Source organism: Sus scrofa, chromosome 18, assembly GCF_054392235.1.
Source record: "Sus scrofa isolate SSC_HxYL_T2T_F1_AM1 chromosome 18, Sscrofa_HxYL_maternal_Yorkshire_Landrace_v2.0, whole genome shotgun sequence".
Lineage (NCBI taxonomy): Eukaryota > Metazoa > Chordata > Mammalia > Artiodactyla > Suidae > Sus > Sus scrofa.
In genome coordinates this window covers 61,453,815-61,472,614 of record NC_139400.1, presented here as the reverse complement: position 1 = coordinate 61,472,614, position 18,800 = coordinate 61,453,815, and the positions used below count along the sequence as shown (strand labels likewise).

The following is an 18,800-nucleotide window of genomic DNA, read 5'->3' as shown; positions in this document are numbered from 1 at the left end:
ACACCAGGGACACTCAGGTGCCTCCAGCTTCTCCTAGACTGTCCCTCTCTATCATCAGTGTGTGGAATGTGATAGACACAAACTATGCTGAAGACATCACTGAGGAGAAAACAGAGCTACAGAGAAGTGCACCCCGCAGCCAAAGGACCAACCTGTGCGTTCAGATCCACCAAGCCAAGCTGGGGTCACAGAGGCTGAGTGTGAGCTCTCTGGAATCACAGACGCTGGGGGAGGGTGGGGAGGACAAGGACGGTCCCTAACACTCCTTCCTTCGAGGGGAAAAAGCAGGGAGAGGAGGGGAAATCGGAAACCTTTGCCAAATTCGAACGCAGGCTTATTTCAGGAAAGCAAAGGGGAAGAAGAGGTGATGCTTGCTTCCCAGAAGACTCACTGCAGGCTTCTCTGCTCCTCTCTAACCTGGGAAGCTGGCCCTCCTTTGATCCCACTCACAAGTCAGAGCACAATCAAGATGCAGATTTGGGTTCCCCCCAGTGACGGAGTAAACACCCAGCTTCCTAGAGTGGGCTTCCTCTGACCTACACAATGCCTGCTGATTAGCCTGGCAGCCCCCCATGGGGAGGACGAGGCGCCTCCTCAGGGGTCCCCCGTCTCCCCTAAGACTCTTTCTGTCCAGGCCGGATTGTGGGCTTATCCCGCCCCTGGATGTCTTTGTTCTCATTCTCTCCCAGCGGCATTAGCTACTGGATTTCCCAGCTGAATTTCACTTTGTTATTTCTGGCCCCTCTCCCCAGCCTTGCCGTGGGCCCTTTGCACAATTCCTGAGGTTAGGGGATTTGAGGTTTCCAATAAAATAAAACTCGAGGTTTTTAAATGTTTTATTGTGACTCTCATATTCTGATGTTAAGACATGTCTTGATACAGAACCGTCTTAATTCGTTGGAAACGAAGCCACACTGATTTCCCAACATTTGGGATTGGTACTTTGAAGCCAAGACATTCTGATTCTTGGGGTTATTAAAAACAGAAAAGCTCAGCACTTGGAGAACAAGTAGAAACGGATTTTGTTGTCCTCAACAGGAAAGAACGCACGACGCAGGGGAAGCAGCAGCTCGGACTTGAGGACCCGGGAGAAGCAGCTGGTCGGAGGGGTCGGAAGGGGGCTGGGGGATGGACACACACACCGCAAATCAGAAGGCGTTCCCTTCGTGGAGCAGCGGAAACTAACCTGACTAGAACCCATAAGGATGCGGGTTCCATCCCTGGCCTCGCTCGATGGGTCAGGGATCTGGCATTGCCGTGAGCTGTGGTGTAAGGTTGCAGACATGGCTTGGATCTCACTTTGCTGTGGCTGTGGTGTAGGCCAGTGGCTACAGCTCCGATTTGACCCCAGTCTGGGAACTCCCATATGCTATGGGTGCGGCCCTAAAAAGCAATTAAAAAAAAAAAAAATCAGGAGGAGGAGGTGAAGTAAAATAAACTCTGCCACAAATTCTGGGCTAGTGATGGGACATATAGTTACCCAAAGATCTGCTTAAATACTCAAAAGCTATGAGCAGGTCTTGGGGCTCGCCCTGAACCCCTGGACTCCTGGACTCATGCAGAAGAGGATCAGCTCAGTCCGTCTTCTGCTACTTCCTGACCTGAGCTCCACCCTCGACCCCAGAGTCCTCTAAGGTCCTCGTGAGTGTCGTATTTTCCTTTGGCCTCATCCTCAAAAATGTTCCTTTCTACCTCGCTACATTGATTGTATCCCAATGTCACTTCCTCCAGGAAGCCCTCTGGATTCATCAACTCTGGGTGAGGTATGTGTATAACCTGCTCCTAAGAAACGCTGCATCTATCTTTTATAATACAGCCTTTGTGCTAACTTCCAGCAAGGACTTATCTGCTCATCTCACTGTCCCACTGGCCTGACGCTCCATGAAACAATGACCTTGTTCTATCTGTCCAACACCAGCTGGCACGGAAGAGAGACCCAGGAAGCGTGATTAACTAGCAAAATGACTGACAGGTGAACAAAAAATACAAACAGCTAAATAACTCAAGAACCTTTTCGTTTTGTTCTAAGAGGAAGAAACCCATCAAACACTGGGGTTCGTAAAAAGCCTGGGAAGATATTCAGAAGATAAGAACCCTGCATTTTAGGAGAGACTCGACGCAGAGGCCCACACATGAGAGAAAAAAGGCTTGAGAAAGCTGGATACTTTCCAAAGAGTCCTACAAGAACCCAAACTCCATCAGAACATAGGAAGGGCAGAGCCATAAAACTCCAGATCGGTTACCCTATAATAAAACCAAACTCTGCAAAGGCACAACGAGAGAAAAATCCAGCCCTTTTACTAAGGAGTATGAGGACACAGCACACATTTATAGGTACAAGATCAAGAAAGCTAAAGCGAGGCAGGAGATACAGCTTTCAAGAGACATCAAAGGTAACATTCTTTAATTATACAAGAAAAAGGAGGAGGGAGCCAAGGATAATGTTGCCTCTTTTAGAAAATGGGCTGGAAAGCTGTTAGCAGCTGGCTGCGAAAAGGCAGGAGTGGCTGTTTCCCAAGGAAGGAGGGAAGAAAGGGGTCGGGAAAGAAACTATAAGCAAAACTAAAAAAACTGCCGCTTTGGTTGGGCAGGAGGGCGAATCCAAAAAGGGAAATAATTCCACGGACTATTCTGGCACCCGGATCCGCGATCCCGATCGATACGTCGATGGAAGATCCCAGGACCTCGGCTCACACGCATACTTGCACGCGGATGGGCTGGAAAGATGCTACTGACAGTCGGGAATGGCCTGGAGGTTACTAAGGAGAAGACAGACCACTGACATCTGTGGAGGGGAAAACAAAGCTCACGCTCAGCCTAGCGAGGAGGGACTACCTACCTGGTCGGTCTCAGACGGGCTTCGGAACACACGGGAGAGTTGACTCTCCTCTGCGCATCCCACGGTGTTGGCAATGAGGACTCAATCCTGGGAGTAAAGTGCCAATGTTCTCCAGAGAACTACAAGCCACCTCGTAGGAGAATCCTGGCAGTTTTCAAAGGTGGGTAGGTGGAAGCGAATATTCCTGATGTTTGAAAAATGAACAGTTTCTAAATGTATAAATGGGTCCTAAATATTTCAAACCCTGCCTACGTTCAGAGGGGACTGGGCAGTCACTTTGGGTCAGGGGATGCATACAATGAGTAAATTATAAGACGGAAGCAGGAGATGGCAGCACATCAGATAAGTCGCCACCTCTGAACGGCAGATTCTGGACAAACTTCATCTCCGAGGAGACCGAGGTCAAGATGTGAACAGCTCACCCCTTCTCGGCACGAACGAGCCCTCCCCGTCCTGGCTAGGAACTCTAGTGGGCAGCCAAGTATGGTCCAGACTGCCGCCTTATCCTAAAGGAGATCTGGCGGACACAGAGGGACAGCGCTAAGACGTGGCTGTGATGTGTTTCAGGGTGAGAATTACACACGGACCTGGAGTGCAGGGTAGGCAGATGTCCTTGGGAGATGGACTTAAGAGACGTCTTTCCAAGGAAATGTGTCTTTAGGCTGAAGAATCGATAGGAGCTGAAGGCCAGGAGCAAAGCTAAGAAGGACTGCAGCAGAACCTGAGTGGGAGCAGGGTGGCCTGAGTGGCAAGCCACACTTGCCAGCAGGGGGCACTGTTTGGGCAACCGAGGGAGAGAGGGCTGGGGCCAGAGCACCAATGGCCCCCTGGTTTTCTCTAGAGCACAGGTTCCTTTTGCCTTTCGTAACTTCGCCTCTCCCGGGTAGCTCTCAAGCTTTTCCCTGGTCCCTTCTGGTATGTCCCCTAAATTCAACAGATAAAATCAGTAACTCATTTTCCAAATCCCACCAGGCTTCTGTCTCCATGGGCTCCTGGTTCCGCTTGCTGTCTCCCGAGACCCGTGTGTAGAATCCCAGTCACATCAACTCCCAGAGCAGTCAAGATTCAGTGGGGAGACTTGGAATCCGGAGCTCCCTAAAAAGTATCCCTAAACTTCTACCACTTTCTGCAGAGCTGCCGTGCAATCTAGTGCTGTAAAAATCTACAGACGTGGCTCACGGTTTCTGGTCTTAAAACATCACCTCCAGGTAGTTATAAGAAAGTTGGGATCGTGACATCGAATTTCTAAGAGAAAAGCGAGAATGAGTGGGGAGCTGTCCTTAAGCTCACAAGGAACAGTTCTGCAAAGCGTCCTAGACCTGCTTGCATCTCCGCAGTTCCCGCTACAACTCCAGACGACCAGCCCAGGAAGCAAGACACCTAGCAAAGCCCCCCGAGTGTGACCCAACATCACTCTTTCCTGTTAAACCATCTAGTTTCCAGGAGGGGGAAAAAGAAGCGAACCCAACACTCCCGATTGGCTCATCAACTGTTCTCCAAAGACGGTAACGACAGCCTGGATGGGAGCGGAACTGTGTGCTCAGGGAACTGTCACTGCCTTTGCAGTTTGGTCAACACCAAACTGTTCATTTGTGCCTCGTAGGCATCTCTGTCTTTCACAGTCTCCAGATGACACTCCAATAGTAAGAGAAATGTGAGCAGGTGCACCTATTAAATATGTAAAATACACCTCTTGTCTTCCACTCAGTTAGAAGACGTATTTCTAAAGAGTGTGCAAAGTCACCTAAAATAAAGACAGGGAGAACGAACACCCTCCGTGCCTTGTTTCTTTTTTTTTTTTTACACACAAAAATGCAAGTGGACTCATCACATCAGCTTTTTCCGCAGAAGATAAACGCAAGCCAATTAAAAATTCAGTTTCTTTTCTTTAAGCTAATTCCTCAGGTTTTGCTAATTAGCAACTAATAGTTCTGTCATCTGCACTGGGACACATAAGGAAGCATACCAGCAGTATGTTTTCAATCAAAGCATTTGCACGGAAGAATGAATCATATTTTCCAGGAGGAATTAAGGCTTGGGAGCCGCTGGGGGCAGAAGGAAAGCAGTCTTCACACAACTCGAAAACTGTAAAAAAGATCTGAAATTTTAGAAAACAAGGGCGTCTCTCTCACGCCCCACCCCCCGCCCCCTTAACAAAACCAGCAGGAGGTCTACACGGCATGGCTGGTGAATCCAAGAAACTCCCCACCAAGGACCCCCCGCAGGCAGAGTTCGCAAACTGGACTCCACACAGTGGGACGGAAGAGAGTGAAACACATGTTTTCTGTAACAGGGAAGAGAAGAAAAGTTAAGTGTCGGCCAGGATTCAGGGATGCTTTAACTATTGTGTCACCTGCCTTGTGAGTTTATAAAAGAATAAATGCAGGGTGGTTAAGTGAACGCAGGGGCTGAGGGTGGTTTGCAAGATCTGGCTGCAGATGAAGCAGGAGCGGAATACAACTGCTGAGAAATCTTTGGGCAGGAGGAGCCTGGAGGGGGTCCTTCTGACTCCAGTACAAGGAGGGCAGGTCCCTCCAACCCGGCCCCTCCCATGTGCTCCCCAATTATAATGCGCCAGTGATGGTGCAGCCGCCAGCCTGTCAGCACCAGCCCACGTCTGAGCCAGGCAGCTTGCACGTCCACTTTTCTGCCTTGATATACAGCTTATCCACAGCCACCCTTCCCAAGCGAAGCCCCCCGCAATGCCCCATGAGGATTTTATTCCGAACACATGTTGCAAACGTTTGAAGTGCCCGCTACCCTTGGGTTTTCTTTTTGCTTTTCTTTTTTTTTTTTAAGTCAAACCCACAAAACCAAAAACACTCTGAATCCCGCCTAAGTGCCGTTTGAGAAGATGCAACATCGCAGACCCAAGGATCATAAAGTCTTGTGCAATCACCATTTTACAGATGTGTCCTTGTGAGGAGAAAAGCGATTTTCCCTTTTCCGGTCTTACAGGAAGCCTGCCCACACGTTAGAAATACAAAGTCAGTATATATAGAAGCACAAATTAGGCGTCTTGGAAAAGTCTGCACTTTCCGACCACAGAGAAACGCAGGAATTACAGTGCGAGTTCACATGCCCAGCTCCCCGGGCTTAGAAAGTCCTTCCTCTCCAACTCTCTGGTGGGGCTGGCAGATGACTCAGATGAAAGGGAAGTGGCCTTATAAAGACGGGTCTGAACCTGGAGCTACTGAAGGGCTGCCATGAACTTGCGTCCTTGACACGCCTGCCGACTGAGACAAGGTCGCAAAACGTGGTCAAACGTCAACACCTCACGTTAACAAGCGAGGCCTTTCTGCACATACGCTGAAAAACTCTTAGAAGAGATGCCCGCACCAGCGTCACATGAGTCATTTACCTGGATGAATAGATCCGCACAGGGTCGATAGAGATTATCACAAAGTACCTAAAAAAAGCACTTGTTATGCTGGTAGATGATTAAGTAACCACCCCAGTGGGGTTCTAGAAAAAGGAAAGTCCCCTCTCACTGACTTCTTGAGGCTTAGTTTAAGACATCTTTAAATTATTTAACAAGGGAGTTCCCATGTGGCTCAGCGGTAATGAACCCAACTAACATCCATGAGGATGAGGATTCGATCCCCAGCCTCGCTCAGTGGGTTAAGGATCCAGGGTAGCCGTGAGCTGTGGTGTAGGTGACAGACATGGCTTGGATCTGGCGTGGCTGTGGCTGTGGCGTAGGCTGGCAGCTGCAGCTCTGAATCAACCCATAGCCTGGGAACCTCCATAGGCCGCAGGGGTGGCCCTAAAAAGACCAAATAAATAAATAACATGAATATGTGACACCGTACCTTTTATTTTTCGTACCTTTTACTTTCCCACGTGTATTAAGTTTATATCTGGCACAGAAAACACTTTCTGCTAGGAGTGTGAAAACGGGAAAACATCTCAAACTCAGGTAAAAGCTTTAACGTTTCTTAACTCCCCCACCAGGGAAAAATTAGAGTCCGCCCACGAAGGTTCAAGAAGGAAGGGCTATGCTCGCAAGGCCAAGGCACCCCATTCTCACTGCGCGCCCGCTCCCTAAGGGTTCCAGGCCGCTCCGTGTCTCATCTGGGTTTGTAGAAGACGCTGGTCTCAGGGAGGCAGGAAGGCAGGCAGGTCTGGCGGAGAAACGCCAGGCCACACGAACCAAACGCAAGAGCCACGCGGATAAAAAAGACCACGGTCTGGAGCATGACCTGGTCAGGTACCGAGGGCGGTGATGACAGGGAGGGAGGATGCTCCCGACAGAATGGAAGGAGGAGGAGGGAGGGAGACCCGGAGGAGGGGGAGGAAGAGCCCCTGCAGCGACCGCGAGGCCCCCACCATAGGCCGGAGGTTGCACTAGAGACGGTCCTGGCATCGTGTCACTTCACGGCCACAAGGACGCCATGGGGCTGGGTCTTCCTCACTCCCAGTCAACCGCTGGGAAGGGATCCTCAGCCGGAGGGGGATCGCAGAGGACACAGCCTCCCTGGCGACAGTCCCACCACCAGGAAGGGGCAAGGCTGGACCCGGAGTGCGCCGATGGCTGAGCCAATCCAGGGAATCCCTAGGGGGCCCCATCCGCATCACACGTGACAGTAACACTTATTCACAACCAAGTGCGGGAGTCCATGGCGACTCGGGGTCCGAAGAGCCATGTGGTTACAGACGACCCACCTGGCTTAGAAAGGACCATGTGATGTTTTACTAGAGATTCGCCCCAAACTGCGGGGAACACTGAAGAACAGCCACCCCGTGGGTGTGACGTCCCCTAGCGACAACGATCGGTTCCAAGAGCTCTCCAGGGCTCCATGCTCAGTCCTACCCCACTGGAGGCCCGGAAGCCAGGGCAGGTGGGGGGGGGGGGTTGCACGTGTGGGTCACAGGCAAACCGTGAGGACAAAGGGACCAAGGACAAGCTGCAAGGTGAACGGCGCCGAGAGAGAGTTAACGGTCATCCCCCAACAGAGGTCCTCGTCAGCTGTCCTGACCAATTAAGGACCCCACTAATTAGTGGGCATCTGGAATGGAAAACAAAACATACATATGAGATGGGGTGGGGGGGCGTCTGTGTCCACATCTAAGGGCGAAAACAACGCAGGGAGCACGCGGCCAATAATCCAAACTGTATTCTTTTTCTAAAGGAAGCAGACGTGCAGGGACGATTACTAGGGGCAGAGAGAGTGGGGACTCCCTCCTGGCTTCCGCCCGCGTCATACGCTCCTCCCAGAGACCCGGCCACAAAAACCCAGGGTAGGACACGTAGGAATGCACCCGGAGAAAAGCCTACCAACACTATTCTAAACGCTCGTTCTGAAAAGAAAGGGAAAATAAGAGAAAACCAGATAAACCCCTAACAGGGGAAGGAAGGGAACAGAACACACTCCACGTCCTCCTGATGTGACCTGTGTCTGCAGAGCTGCAGCTGGTGGACAAGGGTGTGCGAGGGTCCGGCACACAGCAGGCGGTTCCGTTACACACAGACACAGAAACACACATATGTATTTTGGATTCTCTGCCATTACAGCTGATCACAAGAGAGGGAGCGCAGCTCTCTGTGCTGATCAGCACTTTTTAAACAGAGGTACTGACGTCCTTTTAAAAGCTAAGAAAAACCTATCGACCCTTCTCCCCCATGCCTCTGACCACTTTAAAAAAAATTCTCCCCCCACTTAAAAAACATAATTTATCTTCCATCTTTACCAACAACATAATCCGGCCGGGGCAGGGGGATGCCGTGGCTGAGACGTAAGGTTGAACGAGGCGCTTTGATCTGCACTCTGATGAGGGAACATTCCCTCTGCTTCCAGCCAACTAATGAAGGGGCGAAATGAGCTTTTATCCTGGGCACTTTCTTGAGCAAAAAAACATGCGCTAATCAGCTGTCCTCACTAATCAGTCATCTGGCTAATGACCTTTTGCCTTAAAACACTAAAATTTCTGAATGATGTGGAAAAAAGGCAAACGCAAACCAGTCCCCCGCTTTGGAGCCGGATGGCTCAATCTGGCACTGGAGCCGAGGAGGTTAAACAGCCTCGTCTGTATCCTGGCGAGGTGATAAATCTGTAATCAGGAGCTGTAAGCTTTGGCACCTCCGTACGAACTTCATTACCCCCCAGCCAAATTACATACATCTATTTTTTAACGAGAAACAGGCCAGAAGTAAATTCAACCCTCAAATGGTTTTCTCTGCATTCAGCCTTTGGAGAAAACCATTGTCTGGGTATATTTGGAGTCCTAGGTAATTTCTTCAACTTTATGCGTGCTGCAAGAGGGGCGGCCCGTGTCTCTGGTGCACTGATTAGAGAAGAAAGCAGGACCCGGAGAAAAGTCTTCCATAGGAAGGAATTTAGCCCCGGTCGGTGAAAGGTGGCTTGTTCTTCCTCAACAATTAAGCAACAAAACAAAACAAAACAAAAAAAAACAAATTAAAAGTGGGCATGGCTGCCATTAAAGACATCTGCTGATGCAGCCCAGTTTAGTAACTCCCCCATCTACCAATTTTCCTCCAGCAGCGTCCACGTGGGCGGAGCAAAGCTGGGGCGCGTTCCCAGGAAGGGACCCTGTGGATGGGCGACAGATGGCCCCCTTCCTGAAGGCCACCCGCGCCGCCGCCGGGCCCGACCGACGGAAACGGCTCTCCCCCTAAGACCAAGAAGGGGCCAGGACGTGGGACAGGAGGAGACGTGGACAGCCAAGGGCATCACTTGGCATCGGCCACCCAACGCATCCAGCGCGTGCGCGCACGCGGCCTGCCAGGCGGCTCCGGCGGGGCCAGGAACTACGTACGGTAGTGAGGCTCCATGTAGCCGTTGCGGGGGTCCATGGCAAACACGGCCCCGCGGTACGGGACGGAGGGCTCGGCCAGGTGCGGCAGGGACCCATGGATCTCCTTCTTGATCAGCGAGGCCCTCTCGTCGCTGGAAGTCGAGGGCTCCTCGCTGACCTTGCCGAGCCCCTGGACGCTCTGTGGCTGCATGGCGACCGCGTTTCTTCGCTCTCGGTGATACGTCTGTCCAGGACTTTCATCCTCTGAAGAAAGACGGGGAAAGGGACACGTGAGCGCCTTCGGGAACCACTCAAAACCGTCACCAGCGAGGACCCCCTGTCCACCCCCCAGGAAGCCTATGTCTCATTCTGGGCAGCTTTGCAAAAGCTACACTATGATGAGATGGTCTCAAGCCAAATGGCTCACGAAGGAGCCCAAATACGCGGCAGAGGAGAGAGGGGGCGGCAGGAAAGGAGCCGACGACATCCAGAGGTAGGGTCAGCACGCTATCCTCACCGGCCCCGAGGGGGGCTGGAAGTTTTGCCAGCCAAAGGCTGCGGATGTCCAGCTTGCCTTGGTCTGAGGAAGCCAGGCCTCTGAGAGACCCGGGGGGCAAGGGACCGCTAACGGTCCTCAGACAGGGACCTCTTGGAAAGGGATGCTGAAGCTTTCCTGGCTTTGCTTTAAGTCAGATGTGTGACCCCCTGGGAGATTTAACAGAGCCAGAAATGGGACAGAAAACCCATCAGTTCTAAGGGATAAAGGTGCCAGTCATAGCAACCTACAGTGCCCCTTGCAAGACACAGCCTGCCTGGGCCCACAGGACAGAGTTGAGCTAAGGGGAAGATGGGGTGTGACCGTGGGTGCAGAGGTCGTCAGGCTCTCGGACCTACATACGTGCTCTGCGGGGCTTCCAGACATGGCTTCAAACCCGACAGAAAGGGTCTAGCTCCCTGACACTGCTGTTCCCTTTCATCCGTAAGAACTTTCCATCCGTCCACCATGCTGCTCTGCACATGTGGCGGCACGACCTTTCTCTAACAGCAGATCAAAGACCAGAGCGGAAAGTCAAACCCAACAGGCGATCTGAACCCACAACAAGGGTACCAGTTCATCTGCCAGAATCACACACGGTCTCAACGATGCCCACACGAGCGCTGTGTTTAATCCACAGAGCAGAGAAGCGCTGATGGAGACGGATCTGCCGGGACACTGCTTAGACCTCTCATTGGAAAGCGGTTTCTCATCCCTGGGTAGAATCAGGCATAAACGGTACTACGGTTGTACTACTTAGATGAGCAGATTTATCTTATCCCAAGACACAGACTGATCTTCAAAGTAGCCCCCCAAGCAGGTAGGTCTGGCTGAGAGCCCTGAAAGCCCAGAACAGGTATATACTTCAGCCGTTTCATAGCTCTTTTTGACACATGCAGGAGAAAGTCCATCGGTGGACACCAATGAGCGTGTCCACACAAACTAAAGTAACAGCTACTCTTTTGTGATGACCAGTAACACGAACTACCTGAATCCCAGGGCAAACCTCGTCTTTTCTGCCTATGTCTGAGACTTGGAAGAAAGAAGCGATGTTTTCAAAGCCTAGCAAATGATGTCCACAAACCAAAGAGACAATGAGGTATGTTCTGGCCTTTACAGTGATTTTGCTGACCCCGTTCCTGCTGGGTAACCGTGAAACGTTATTGTAGCATCGTTTGGTGCAGCGCCTCACCCCCAGACCCTGTAATTATGGGATAAATTACGAGTTTAATCTATCAAGTAACTACTAAAAAAGAAAATGGTGCAATCCCACATTGTTGCGCATTGATCTTTCCAAAAGCCATTCAAACCACGCTTCTGTGAATTTAAAAACCAACCTCAAAACAAAAAAGCCCTACATTTTAATTTTTCCTTCTGACTACTACTCTTAGGCACTCGTCCACCCGTATTCTCTATCAGGGGCAAAGTCATCAGCTACAGAATAAGGGTTTGCCATCATGGAAAAGCAGAAGGGTGTCAAAAACGCCTAAAACGTTTGGTTTCATACGAATTCCTCTCACAGACAAATGGCCAGAGTCACATTTTCCACTAATTTGCGCCTGAGTAAAACCTTTATTTCCAATGTCAGCTTAAGTGAACTTGCAGCGCTGAGGTGCCAATTCTGTAAGATGGACCCTCATCTGGAAAGCCAGAGAGCCCCACCCAGTGGGGCTGGGACCCGGGATTAGCAGATTGTCTGGGAGAGATGAGTGACCAAACTCTCCTAAGCTGTCCTCTGTTTAAAACAGGATTCCCTTGACGTCATCTTCCTAGAAGAAATGAACTTTTCTTCTCTCAAAACTGCATCCCTATAACAGAGTGAGTTTCTAGAAACTATGCCTTGATGGGACAGCATCTGCATCCCGCTTCTAGGACAACTGAATAATCGGCATGGTCCGACCAGAGCCCAGAGCCCTCCCACCTGCCCCCTCAGCACCTCCTCGCCCCCCCCCACCATCCTGGGAGAAGTAGTGGGGGGTGGTGAGTGGAAAAGGGGGGTGTCTTTTTAGCTTAAAATTACTTTCTTCACGAGAGTTAGCACAACACATGCGACTCTCAAATTATAACAAGAAATCAGCAGAGTTCTGACATTTACTCCTGAAAAAAATGAGCTAAATTCCCTTAGTAAAGTAAAAGGCAGGCCAGAATTTATTGGTTTTTAATTTGGACACTTTCATCAGGCTTTACTTTTACGAGAGCTGATGCCCTCGCTTTTTCACCGACCCTCCCTCTCCAGAAAACTCCAGGAGACAATTATTTCCTGAAGTTCATCTCGTGCACCGAGTTGACTCTGAGGGGCATTCAGATGAAAACTTGACAGTACACACGCTCCAGAAGACAAACAGCTAAGAGGCTTGAAAGCACGCTTTCTACAGTGAAAGGGAAACTTTCCAAGCCATATTCCTGCCTGCTCTTATAAATTTAGCAACCACTTCAGCAAAAGCCAAAAAGACGCGAGCTGTCTAATCTTGTTCAGCAGAACCAAGTTGTTCAATAAAGTTTGAGAGTCAGTGCAGACAGGCTACGCCCGGCCAAATTATTGACAGAAACATACTGTCCACCATGGCAACAAGCAGAAGTCGGCTGCAAAAATGTAAGCAAACAGCCCAGTCCTCCAGAAGCATCTGCCAATGGACTTGAACAGCCAAACACAAGGGGACTGTTCAGGCCTCTCTCCCTTCAACAGCTGCAAGCTCAGGGGGTCACCCTGAGACATGCAATTCACAAAAAAGCTTCGGGAGAAAATGATTTTCAAAACCCTCACTGGAACCCCACTGTGGACCGGCTCCCTTCTGCAGATCTGGGCTCCAGGGAAGTTCAGGAATTCCTGCTCCAACCCCCCCGCAACAGCCGGGCGGGGGGGCTGCCCCCCACCCCCCACATGCCACATGCCAGTTTTGAAACTGTCCCAGATTTTCCAAACTCATCCCAAGGCAACCCACAGCGCATCAGGCGCACTGAGTGCCATAAACTCTCGAAACTCCAAAGCGGCTTCACCGCCAGCTCCGTGTAGACCAGTTACCGCGAAGTAACGTGTTGGGGGAAGCGGGACCCAACACACACTCCCCGTGCATTTGCCCTCAAACTCCTGTGGGATTTCTCCTCGCAGCCCAGGAAACTTGCGCTCCTGCGCTCGGACTGGAGACGAAAGTTCCAGATGATCCTGCAGGTACAAAAAGCAAAACCCTGCACCGCCTCGCGCACTAGGAAGGACCCGCCGTCCCCCGGACAAAACGAGTGGACGAGGAGTTCCTGGTGCACGTGCTCCCCTTTTGGAAACGAGGGTGGATTTCAAGCGGTCCCTGAAATCCCCTTTTCATGCCATCACACCTCTCTTTCCCCAAGACTCAGAAGACGGACAGCGTAGGAGAACAGATACTTACAGTTCCGTCCGGGGCTCTGGCTAGCTACTTTCTGCAAACTTCCCCTGGTGGGCTTTCTCCAGCGGCACAGACCCCTGGAGACACATTCTCGGAGTCTCCCTGCCTCCCTGCCCCGGCCCTCTCCCTCTCCCAGGCCGTGCTGCTCCCATTAGAGGAATTAAAAGTGGTTGGAGCCATGCTAAATTTAACAAGCTCATTAGTATTCTTTCTGAGTGCTTCCGAGTGAACTCTCTCTATTCAAGCCGCTCTCTCCAGCAGAAGGGTCAGGCGGCTAATCATTAAATCAAACTAATGTCACCCTATCACAATCAGCCCGAGAGAAGGAGGGTTTATTATTTCAGTTTATGCTAAATAAACGGTTTTACAAATGGTCCCCAAGCAAGGTCAATAGCAGCTTCAATTACAAGACAAACTTAACAAGAGTTGCAATAAACCAAGGACCCTGTATTGACTGAGGAACAGGAACCACGCTACATATGGCCACTAGCAGGGCTGTACAGGAATGCATCTTGGAAAATAAAGGAAGAGGGGGCGCTTCTTTCTTTTGCCAGAATTTGCGACTGCACAGCGACTACTCATTCACCCCTTTCCAACCAGCTAGCCGTTCAGCTCAATTCACCCCACACAAAGGCTGGAGCCCAGACCTCAATGGACCGAGTGAAACATGTTCAGAACTAGGCTCTCTATTGTGACTGCATTTCTTAACATCTTTTCAAAAAGCGGAGAATGCCTTGAGGCTAAAGGAAGAAACAGGCTAATGGTGAATTGGGAATTCTGAGCAAATTTCAGAGCCCTTTCCTCCTAGCTTTTGAGGTTGAAAGCAAGCTCTTTCCTTTCAAGTTTCAAAGTCCTTTTTCCTCCCGCAGTGTCACAGAAGGATTTGAAAAGAAGGTAATTGTGCTCGCAGTCTCCCTGATCAGAGCTTACGTCCTATTTCTGGTATTTCGGAATACTTCTTGCAATAATAGTGCATAGAGCTCAATCCCTTAACCGGCCTGCACTCTGCAATTGCTCATTAAATGAACAATTGCGGGTATAAAATGCCTTTTATGTTCAAGGTCTGGATATAAGATAAGCATTCTAGGACTCTAAATTTGGTTTACTAAGGAAACTCTCCATCATTAAATTACAAACCTGAAGTCAGAATATCAGGCTTTCCCAGAAAAGTGGCACTCAGATTTCGGGGAGCCCGAAGGAAGGGCGGATGGGGGGAGGGAAGGAGGCCACGAAATGCTACGGGAGGGGGAGAAAGAGACTGGATATTCAGATTTCCAGCCAAAGGGGATTCGAACAAGAAAAGCACATGTCCGTGCTGAATGAGTCCTGAGTTCGGGAAGCCTCAACATTGCCGTGCTGAATGACAGAATAAAGCCATCTTCTAATGGATTAAAACACAGGTCTGAGTTTCCATCCACAGGCAGGGGCTGTTCCCGACCCCTCACCTGCAAACATGGCCTCCTTCCTGAAGGAAAGAAACGAGCCTTTTCCGCCATGGACCACTTTATCATTCACAGCATCTCACTTGATCCTCACCAGAGCCCGATGCTGCAGCAGGACAAGGGGCTGGCTCCAGCTTCCTGCAAACAGACACTCACGGCCTTGGGGAATCAGTGAGGTCAGAGGAACCCTGGCCACGCCTGAAGCCACACAGTCCTGTCAACAGCATGAGAGGTCTGCGCCTGGGCAGGTTTGGGCAAGGAGGCGTGCAGCTTGTCCCCGCGCCCAGCCTTCACTCCCACGACCACCGGTGAAAGGGGAAACAGAGTCACCGTAGTTTCCTGCACAGACATTTTCAGGTCTCTGACGCTCTCCCATGAAGTTTTTGTCAACATAAATTCACTCCTGGGAAATACCCAGAAGGCCCAGGGACAAATTTACAGTGAGACATCCAACCTCCGGGTCTTCGTATCAGGGAGCGTCCTATCCACACCGGCTGCGCTTGCACCGGGAGTGTGTGTGCAAGTGCGCGCACACACACACACACACACACACACACACACACGCACCCTGAGCCCACTGAGGCTCAGCCATCAGCATTTGGGTGTTAACCACAGTTTATAATGTGCTTCCGCGAGCCTGAGGCCCCACCTTCCCCTTCTGCGCAAGAAACAGCATCGTCTTCTGCTTTCCTCCCAGCAAATTGCCTGGCTGTGTTTGGAAAAAGCATTATTTCATTTTTTCCTATTATGCGTTGGTTGCCTCTTGTCAGCTTTTATTTCGGGGGCCATTTACATTCTGATGTTCTTTGCATAAAAACCAATGGAACCCAAGTCCTCGCCTCCCTGTTTCTGAATTCTAAGACTCTGACCAAAGAGACGTCAGCAAGGAAAAGAGAGGAGGCGAGATGTTTTCACAAGCCCTGCAGGATGATGCGGGGGCGGGGGGAGAGTTCCTGTAGTTTTCAGAAGCAGAATCTTGCCTGGTTCCATCCTGACTGCAGTTATGCCTAAGCCGGAACGTCTAGAGCTTGGCTTCCAAGAAGAGATGCAAACAATGCTTCCCCCCAAGAACCCTTCCAACGCCCCTGGGGTCAGGCATCGCCCTTGTGTGGCTACACAGACGTCTCCCACTGACAATGACGGATGACAGAGGGAGTGGCCCGGATGGATCCAGAGAGAGCTCGCCCCTTTGTCTGCAACCTTTACACCACAGCAGGGCCTGCAACACAAGAGGGCTGCAGGAGGATGTGCAGCTTGGGGGAAATTCAAGGGGCCACCCTCCCTCAGTGACCACGGGCCCAAGGATTCATGGGTCCCCCCGCACCGCCTCCTTTCATCAACCAGGAGGAGATCCCAAGGGGAGAAGAGGGAGAGGAGAAAACGCCCTGCGTCAGAGCAGTCTGCGTGCCAGGACTCACTGAACATTCTGGCGTTATTTCTGCCAAAAGACAAAACACAGCCGAGACCGACCAACATGCCACCAGCCCTTCGCCAGAAACTATCTGCTCGGAAGCGTCCCCAAACTAAGGCAGCTGCTGGCGTCACTCCCTGCTCCTCAGCTTCCAGAGCTCCACCCTACTCCAGAAGGGGCTCCTGGGATGGGAAGAGGGGGCAGAGCCAACAAGAAGAGAGTTTAAATAACCCCGAGAGCAAGCCTGTCACGGCTGCGAGCTCCTCTGCGCAGAGAGCTCTCAGGTACCAGGGCAAGCAGCCTCCTGCCTTTCTGTAAAAGATCACACAATGAGGGCTCCTTGCCATCTGGAAGACCAGGAGCCGCTCACACCATCAGCTCGTCTGAGGCCTCACCAGGCACACGCCCTGTGGCCCGGAGGGATTCTGTTCTCTCTCCTCTCGCCTGCGCGTGGGATCAGGGATCAGACGTCCAAGCCCTGCTCGCCCTGCAAGGAGGCTCCTGGGCCTTGAAGCCACGGATGGCAGGGAGTCAGCCTCTGTGACTTGGTGGAGCAGCACCCGGCCACAAACCCAACTTTACTAGCCTGCTTTCCAAGTTCCAGCAGAAAGCAGTGGCCCGGCCCTGCCTCTACCTGGCAAGAGAGGGAAAAAAGAAAAAAAAAGAGAAAAAAGAACAGACCCAAACTGGACCCTGAGAGCCCCTGCAGAGTCTCCCTGCAAAGGCGAGAGGCTCTTCTTCTCCACGAGCTCCCGAAGCCCCTTCCTTGAATGAAGAATTCGAAAATGTCATGAAGCTTCTTCTATTAGCCTATTAGTTGCTAGTCGCTGCTTACACAGAGTGAGTTAATTAGTGACTTCAAAGGCAGTACAATAAATTCTCAGGAGGCCCCAATTTTTTTCCTTCTGCTTAATAGCGCATTTATGCCTATCTGAGAATAACAGTCTCAGGAACATTTAGGTATTAGAGATTTCTTTGAGAACTCGGTTTGAGCCTTTTACAAGCGGAGAATGAGAAGTCGCCCTTCCCTGCTCTGCATTTACAGACCTGAGCAGTTAACATTCCATAATGAGATCCCCAACCAGCCGTCCTCAGAAACAGTGAAACCTCTGTTCACAAGGCCGGTGTCCAGGCTGCCGCCGCCGGCTGCAGCCTCCGGTGGGACCAAGCCTATCCCTCTGGAGATCTACCCTGGGCCCCGTCCAGCCGGAGGACACCGCCTGCTCCTCCCTGGAAAGCATGCAGGAAGAAAGTCTGCGTGTGGCAGCTTCTTCTGGCCGCAGGTTTGAATAGGGCGGGTGTCCCAGGTTTGTGCCCCACCCCATCCCCCCAACATCAAAGTCCCATTTCCTAACCCCTCCATCATGTTTTAAATTGCAGCAGTGAACACAAATTTAACTGGCTTCATCTGGTGTGTTTATGTTGCATGGTTTTGTTTTTAGAAGACTGGGTAATAAGAAAGCCTGAGCATATGGCGGTATTATATTTTTAATAAAATTTTAAAGACCATGCTTACTCTGTGGCAGAAATCAGACCCTCCTGGAGTGTACATTTAAATATCAAGAGAATATCATTACTGTACAGAAAGGAGCTGGAGGCTCCGCCCCCACAGGGGCAAGACTGGGGCTGGTGAGAGGGGCTGCCTCTGCTGACGCGGCCTCCTCCTCCAGGCAGGCAAGGCCAGGCGCTGCCTGGGTCAGGGCTCTACCCCAGAAGCGCCTTCGAGCCACTGCCCGCTTGGACCTCAGCTGCAACAGGTGCCATTGAGAAGCCCAAACGAAAATAGCCCCTTTTGAGTCTCCACGCTTTGACTGCAGATGAGCCCTCTTCCAGCTACTTGGCCACACAAGTCTGCAACTGCTGGAGATAGTTTCAAGGAAGAGCTCAGACGCCATCTGCGAGTGAAGCAGGAAGGGTCACAAAACCTGGTCTCCCCCAAAGCCCACGTTCAGGGTCACAGCCAAGACACGGTGCTTCGGTATCCCAGCCGCTCTCCTCTCCACCGACCAGCCAGAGGCTGGACTCATCACCCATCTCTTCCGAAAAAGACTGGAACCAGGACACAGCCAGACCTTTCTTCTGGCCTTTTTTCCAGCTTTCCAGGCACATGCAGGAGAACTTCATGACCCAAAGCCAGGGGAATGTATTTTTAATTTTTGAGAAGTCCCAGCAAAAGCAATTAAGGAAACAAAAAGCCAAATTCATCTACCTTCCCAAAGTACAAGTAATTCTCATCTCATTCATTCTGCCCACTAATTCTCCTTTTTTTGTTGTTGTTGCCATGCTTTGCGACCACAGCAGCAACTCAAGCCACTGCAAGAACAATGCCAGATCCTTAACCCATGAGCCACAGGGAAACTCCTTTCCTACCAATTCAAATCTATTCACCAGGTACCAGTGAATGACCGCTAACATTTGCTTCCTAGGAAGTAGAGAG

General features: G+C 51.0%; 1 protein-coding gene across 10 annotated transcripts in view; it reads right to left on the bottom strand.

Annotated features, from left to right (window-relative positions):
- Positions 1-18,800, bottom strand: part of GLI3 (GLI family zinc finger 3) — a 294,394-nt gene that overhangs the window by 192,895 nt on the left and 82,699 nt on the right. For 8 of the 10 annotated variants that reach the window (XM_085004874.1, XM_085004875.1, XM_021078943.2 and 5 more), the window contains one exon: positions 9,617-9,859. In XM_085004874.1, the coding sequence (XP_084861000.1) occupies positions 9,617-9,859 (243 nt within the window). Of the gene's footprint in view, positions 1-9,616; positions 9,860-13,513; positions 13,668-18,800 lie in introns of those variants that run through there. The other 2 variants (XM_021078946.2, XM_085004877.1) reach the window with 1 other exon arrangement.